General features: G+C 30.9%; 1 protein-coding gene across 1 annotated transcript; it reads left to right on the plus strand.

Moving 5' to 3' along the window:
* Positions 1–313: 313 nt before the first annotated feature.
* On the plus strand, positions 314–1368 carry LOC129317743 (uncharacterized). The gene has a single exon (XM_054962108.1). It carries the CDS (start codon positions 427–429, stop codon positions 1366–1368), a length of 942 nt encoding a protein of 313 aa, XP_054818083.1. The 5' UTR covers positions 314–426.
* The last annotated feature ends 6798 nt before the right edge of the window (positions 1369–8166 follow it).

Consider the following 8166-nt stretch of genomic DNA (forward strand, 5'->3'; position numbering starts at 1 on the left):
ACGCTCAAGTCCCTCAGTTTTCATTCTAAAATTTCAATCAGTTTTCATATATAATCCAAGGAGAGACCTACATCATTATTTTCCTGTCTCAAAGGATGACAAACCAGACAACCATCTAGACTGACGAAGAAAATGATGATAAAAATACCTAGCTCTTTCCACTTAATCGTGTTTTATTTGTATTTTTGGGATTCAAACGGTGTGGTTTCCGAAATTACCAATAGCTATATAACCTAGAGTTTCAAATGAGAGAAATTCTCCCACCATGAATTATTCATCCACAAGGCTCAAGCCAAGACCTTCGGGAAGAAACGCCAGATTCATTTCATTGGATCCAATCACAAACAATATTCAAATCCCACTTTTGATGCACAGATACGAATACAATCAGCTCAATACAAAATATTAGACATTATTATTATTGTTATGGCTTCTCATCAAAGCCATCAAGACTCAACATTATTTGTGAAGAAAACATCAGATCAAGAACCCCTCCCAAGCAAAGTTGCTCAAAGCACTGTGACACATATATACCAAGCCAACATAGGAAGGTCGTGGCGAAACGTGAGCATGTTATGGTGCAAAACCCTAATGAGCCATACATTACACCTTACAATTGACAGCACAATAGGAAGCAAACTTCACTATACTTGCAAGATCGACGTGAAGCCATGGAACTTTTGGAGCAGAAAAGGGTACAAATCCTTGGATGTGGATGGCCACGAGATTGAAGTCTACTGGGACTTCCGGTCAGCCAAGTTCTATGGCGGAAGCCCGGAGCCGACGAGTGACTACTATGTAGCCGCTGTATTCGAGGACGAGGTGCCGTTATTTGTGGGGGACAACAAGAAGAAAGCATACAAGAGAACGAAATCTAAACCAGCCCAGATTGAGGCCATGCAAGTTGTAAAGAAAGAAAATGTGTTCGCCAAGAAAACCTTCATTACGAGAGCGAGGTTTGATGAGAAGATGGCGGCGGCGACAAGAGATAGCGAAATTATTGTGGAGAGCATCACGAGTAGCGGTGCAAGTGAACCAGAAATGTCGATATTCATAGAAGGGGTAAAGTTGATACATGTGAAGAATCTACAATGGAAGTTTCGAGGGAACGAGACAGTGATGATGAATAAAGAGAAATCTATTCAAGTGTTCTGGGATGTGCATGATTGGTTGTTTAGTGGGTCTGATCAGTCAGGTGGATCAGGGCCTGGTGTGTTTATATTCAAGCCAGGACATGCAGAAGCAGAAGAATCAGAGACAAGTGATAGAGAAGGTTGTGACAATGAAGATGGTAATTCTTCTGTGTATTATTCAACTAGAAATACCTCCGAATTTTGCCTTGTTCTTTGTGCCTACAAATTAGATTAATTCAAAATGCTAAAGGATATTTGGTTCAACTGGTTGAGAGAACTGAATTAGTTTATCTTAGAATCTTGAGTTTAAATTATGAGTTAAATAAATATATTAATGAAGGCATCTCGGACATATTTGTAAGGTCATGTCCTACATAACAGGGGTCATATCAGTCTAGGCAGGAGGTGGTAATACCCTATATTTCCCATGATACTGGCAATGGAAAAAAAAATAGATTAAACACAAAAAAGATATTCAGTGCATTTGGGGAAAAGGTAGATCAAGAAAAAGCATATTTGAGCCATTTTGTAAATATTCTATTTGTCATCACATATTTGATTGTAATTTTGTCACCAAATGTGTACTAATAGGCCTATTTGACATTTACAAAGGAGTTTAATTTGCTACTATGTTTTTTCTACTATCTTACCTCAGTTTTCTATCTATATATTTTTGTTCTCTAAAATTGAGAGTAGCATTTTCGAAGAAGGATAATATAAAATCAGATTATATGAGACTCGATTTAAATAATAAATCTCATTATTAAACAATTAATCTCACATGTAAATATTAATTTTGTTCCAAAAAAGAAAAAAGGTGACAGAACTTCTTTGTTCACAAAGAATACTTTATATTGTTTAGAGATTGAGAGAGAGAAAAAATTATATTAAAAGTAATGAAAATTTCACTAATGAGTAATCAATAAATACCTTTATAATTTAGTTATCATGAGTTTTTGAGACCTATTTGACTTGTTTTAAACTGTTTTTATAAAAATTTACATGTATAAAAATGAATGTAAAAATTTTAGTTTTAACAATGGTTTCATAATTATTATCTAAAAATTTTAAAAATTTGCCCAATCAAAGTAAAAATTAAAATTGGGATGTGTTTATATTAAAATGTCATAATAAATAAAAACTTAAGTAGATGATATCTATCAATATATAATAGAAGAGTAACAAGCTCATCTCTATAAAAAGCAAGTATCCTTTTCTTCAAATACTTCACCTCTATGAAGTCATGTGAGATTTTATTAATGAAATTATTTGGTTAAACTATACATTTAATCTTTTAACTTAACATTTAGTCTTTTTTATTCTTTTACACTAATACTATTAGTTCATTTCAACAAATTTTTACATTGAACTTTTCATATATTGACAAAATATTCTCAAATGTTGACATATTATGTTTAATTAATTTAAAATAACAATAATTGACATGAAAAATAATCATTTAAAACTAATGATATTAGGGTTAAAAGACCAAAAAGATACTCTAAAAAATTAAAGGACTAACTTAAACCTTATATGAAGTTAGAAGACCAAAAATATATTTTAGCCAATTATTTTTAATTAGTGAATAATTTATTTCTATTCTTTCATTCGGACAATTTCATAACTCCATGTTTTAATAACTTCCTAACTCCATGATCAATTTTTTAGATACCTTTAGTTATTCAAAGTATTTCATCATTCTAATAATTAACTTCCTAACTTTATGATCCACGTAGGATTTCATTTGCAATTTTTTTAAATTCATACATATAATTGAATTTTATAATCTAATGCAATGATCCCTCTTTTAATTAATTCAAATCAATTTGAATTAATTATGAAGTTTAGATTTAAATTTAAATGCAGATTTGTATTGATCATAAAGTTTAGATTTAGATTTAAACACAGTTAGTCATCTAGATTGTTCACTCACTCTAATAACTATCTAAGTCCCTGTGGAATTGAGAAACAATTATATTGGAAAGACAGCCAAAAAAAAAAGATAATTATATTCGAAAGATAACTTATTATTTATATTTTGAAATTTTAGCATCCTAAAAGCACGATCCCTTACATTTTAAATTGGCTAAATTATGCATTTAGTCATTTAACTTTAATAACATTTTATTTTAGTTTCTTAATTTTATAAAGTATCTTTTTATTTTTTTAATCCTAAAACTATTAGTTTTATCCCAATAAATTTTTATATTAAACTTTCAAATAATAGTAAAGAAAATAATCATTTGAAATTGATGATGTTAGGGATAAAAGACTAAAAAGATATTTTATAAAATTAAAAGACCAAATTAAAATAGTAAATAAAGTTAGAGGACTAAAAGTATATTTTAATCTTTTAAATTTTATATAATATATATATATATATATATTTTAAATTATAAATTTTGGATTTATATAATGGGAGTGGATTCTCTCCTCTTCCCTTACCATCCTCTTCTGTTTCCTTACCAAAAATTGAACCAAGCAGTCACACACTTAACAAGTTAAACTATATTAACCAACTATATAGTATAGTGACAACCTAGGTTAATTTCTCAAAAGGTGTTTAAAGATTAAATTCAAAGCCTCCTAATGCAATTAAATTAAATTTAAAATTCTCAAGAGTTGATTGATTTTAAGTGATTAAACTAAAACACTACAATAAAATGGTCTTTTTTCAAGGGAATTTCTCACGAAAAGAGAATCATGAGAGATTCTCACGAATTTTCTCACAGAATATCACTTTATGTGTGATTTCTCACCTTTTTTTTTCTCACAGCTTCCATATGAAAGAAATATTTGTAGGAATGTTGTGAGAAACTTTGCAAGAACTGTGGCACGTATGATGCCAATTTGGCGAAAACTTTCTCACGCCATCTAAGCATGAGAAAGCAAAGGGAAAACTATAAAATAATAGAGAAAACAACTTTTCATGGTTTACATGTGAAAGAAGTTCTCATGGCAGGTACTCTGAGAACATTTCCTAAATGAAATGTTTTCTCACAATAGGTGTACCATGAGAATTTCTTTCGATTAGCCTTCTACGAGAAAGCTTGAACTAGCTAGTCGTCCTCTAAGAAGCCTTCTCACATCTCATTTACCATGAGAATTTCTTACTAAATTGTTTCCGTGGGAAGTCATGTGAGAAAATGTTTCTCATGGATATATAGGGTGTGAGAACCTCTCTCAAAATGTGCACTGTGAGAAATGATTTCCCATATTCATTCCTTAATATGCATTTCTCATGGGTAATTTCTTTGGCTTGGGGTCCTATGAGGCCAGCACAAACATTGCATCAATAGTCAATAAATGGATACAAGTTTCATACTAATGTATGGATGAAAGGGAGGAAAACTACTAATAGTGGAGTTGCAATTAAGGGAAGTAGTCATGGTCAACTTGAATCTTCTTACTTTGGTGTCTTAGAGGAGATAATATAATTACAGTTCACTAGCAAACCATTGAAGTTTTTAATAATCTTTGAGTGTAAATGGTTAGATCCTAGTTCAAAAGGAACTCATGTTTCTCCAAAATATGGTACTATTGAGGTAAATGCTAACAGAACATACAAGGGGGATGATCCTTTTATTCTTTTTTTTTTTGGATAAAGATGATCCTTTTATTCTTGTATAACAAACTCAACAAGTGTATTTTACACCATATCCAAAATCCATTATTGCTAAGAAAAATTGGCTTGTTGTTATTAAAACCAAAGCAAGGAATAGGTTTGATCATATTGATAATGAAAGTGAAGATACACCATTTCAAGATAACACCAATCGACAAGTCCAATTAATTGAGTATGAGCATGATGAACAAGATTTACAAGATAACATGGGTGAGAGTGAAGAATTTGATAATGCGTCGTCATATGAGAATGAAGAGGATATTGATGATCATTCACAATCAAGCGATGAAAATTTGGATGAACATATATTGCATACTAACTCATCTAAAACAGAAGAAGATCCTCCTTCTAATTATTATTTAGCAAGTGATTGATTATAATTGGTAAATTGATTGTTATTATTTTGTTTATTATGCTTATTAGTTTGTTTGTTATTATAAAATTTTATTTTATCTAATTATCTACTTATTTATTTAACTAACTTCAGATGACATCTTCTCAAAAAGACATAGCAATATCTAAGAAGAAGAAGAAGAAGGCTAAGACAATGAAATCATCACAATCCCAATTGCTTGCTACTTTTTTAATACTTCAAACACGTCCATCACCACCTCAAACACAATTGCCACCACCTGATACACAACTACTACTACCTAATATATAGCCACCACTGCTTGATACACATCCTTTACCACCTCAACCATCAATTGCCACACAATTACCACGAACCCAGCTGCAAGTTACCAATAATAGATCACCAAGATCTGAGGTTGATTCTTCTAGATTGAGTATATATATAGCTGGCTCATCCAATCAAACATATGATGCTGGGTCTAGATTGAGTGACAATCACTTGGTGATTCATCCTAAGGGTAATGAAGAGTAAGTATCTTGTATTTGAATTTGTATGTTATCATTTGTTACTTGTTATATACTAATTCTTGTTCTTTTTGTAGGTTACTTCCTTCAATTGAATCAGTTTCAATCTTATCTAGAATAATCCATTCAAAGTATAAGAGTGGATGGCTTGCGTTTAGTAAAGTCCTAGAAAATGTTAAAAATTTATGGTTTAATGAATTCAAAATGAGCTAATTTACTAATTCTTTACAACTTATGTATACAAATATTTTATTTGGGAACACTTGACATTGATGATGTTTTTATATGTAGCTAAGATATGCTTGGGACCCATCTTTAGACAACGATGTTCATAAAATATGGAAGAAGAAATGTAGCAGAGTGATCCGCTCCTCTTTGAGGGACATTCAAATTGGTAAAACAAAAGGTGAGTGGTTAATGCCTGGACCTCAAAAGGAGCTTGAAAAATATTGGAAAAGTGATGAATTTAAAGTCAAATCTAAAAAGAATAAGAAGAATCAAGCAGCTAACACAGGAGGATGTGTACATAAAGGCGGGAGAATGACATTTGCAGAGCATAGAAGAGGAATGGTAAGCATTATTCAAACATGTTCGTATTTTTTTCATTTTTAATTGACTTAATCTTATCCTTTTTTCTAAATAATGTAGGAAGTTGAATTTGGAAGGCCTTGTGAGTATCCTGAGGTTTTCAAAAAAAAAAAAATTCAACATGATGAGAAAAAAGGTTGGATTAGAAAGAGAGCTGCTAATACTTATGTAAGTTATTTAAGTCTTTATTCTTTTATTTTTTTATTTTAGGCACACATTTTAACATTATTTTTTTAATGCAGAATGAGTTTGAGTGATTAAAGGAATGTCAAGAATCTGACTCTAGTATTTCCAACTCTACTCTATGGCTTCAGGTGGTAGGGGGAAAATAAGAGGGGTCGAGTTTATGGGCTTAGATCACAAGCATGGCTTCTTAATTCTAATATAGTTGTTGAATCTCTACGAGTAAGGGAGGAAGAATTTTGAGCTAGGGAAGAAAGACAAGATAAAAAATGGACAATGATTATGGCATAGATAAGCAAATTTGAAAAGGTGGTCCCTCCAAAACCAATGATGAAGAGGGTTGTGGTGATCTGGAGAATGACTCAGAAGAAGATTGTTCTGATGATGAAGAGGATGATGAATTTAGTGAAAATAAATTTATATTATTTCATGTTTTATGTGTTATGACTTCTAAAATAATTTTTGTTGCGTGGTATTATAACTTTTGTTGCATAGTATTATGATTTTTATTATAGACATTATAATGTAATGCAACTTTTTGTTAGTTCAATTATGATGAATTTGCTAATGTGTCAACTGTTGTCTTGTTGTCTGTTATTTAAGAAATATTTAATAGCTTTATGATAGAATTTTCAAATCTTCAAATAAATAATGGTAGTAATATAAAGTTCTCACAAAATTCTTGTCATAAAACTCTGGGAGAATAATTTTCTCACAAAATTTAAGTAATAAAATTAGTGAGAAAAGCAATTAAACAAGTTGTTGGCATTTCTCACCGTATATTATTATGAGAGAAGTTCTCATAGATGTTGTATGTAAGAATTTGTCTTACATTTTTTTAGAATTATTTTAAAAGAAATTCACTCAGCTTTATTATGCATGGGAATTTCTCACAGAATATTGTCATAGGACATTCTCACAACATCCTTATATGAGAGAATTTCTCATGCCAATGATATGTGAGAAGTTGTCATAGATTTATATTAAAAGAACTTCTCTCAAAACCTTTTTCACAAGAACTTCTCATAAATTTCTTTTTCGTAAGAACTTCTTATGGACAAGGGCGTGAGAAATGGTCCTCACAGTTCCATCCGTGTGAAATGTTTTTTTACTTCGATAGGTTTAGTGACAAACTTTTTAGCTTAAGAAACACTGTGAGAGAACTATTTCTCATGAAAATTTGGGTGATTTGTCACATATTTATGCCATGAGAAAAACACTATTTTGTTGTAGTAAAACCTAAGCTAATGAGTTTGTAAAAATGGGATGGAATAGGATACTTGGAGTTGGATTAATGCTCAAATCCTAACCACTTATGAAAAGTGAAGTAACCACATTTAATTTTTTTTCCTCTTCCTAACCAAATTATGAAGCAATTAGGATAATTCTTTCTAGCAACTTAACCTCATTAGGGATTAAGCCTAGGATTATAGAGCCCATTCAATTCTCTAATTTAGTTTTAAGCCCAAGTTAGGTGATTAATGGTAAATTCCAGCAAACATAATCAGGCCTTTACAATCCCAAATGACTCCCAAAATTATGGTGAATCACAAGCAAGCCTAATAAACACTCCTCAAGACTATGATGAAGTATAAGATAAGTTAAAACACTCTAGGACATTCAAGATTATGAACTATCCTAGAGTGGCTGAAACATATGGCTAGAAATGCAAACTGAAATTAAACATTAATCAAACCAATCTCCATACAAAAATATTTATCAAAATTATGGTTATAAAGCCAAGACATAGTAGTCCAA

This window comes from Prosopis cineraria, unplaced genomic scaffold, assembly GCF_029017545.1.
Source record: "Prosopis cineraria cultivar Desert tree isolate PC_DT_omini unplaced genomic scaffold, ASM2901754v1 PC8, whole genome shotgun sequence".
Taxonomy (NCBI): domain Eukaryota; kingdom Viridiplantae; phylum Streptophyta; class Magnoliopsida; order Fabales; family Fabaceae; genus Prosopis; species Prosopis cineraria.

What these genes read in the sequence shown, in the direction of transcription:
- LOC129317743 (XM_054962108.1), top strand. Translation starts at nt 427, where the DNA reads ATGGCTTCTCATCAAAGCCATCAAGACTCAACATTATTTGTGAAGAAA.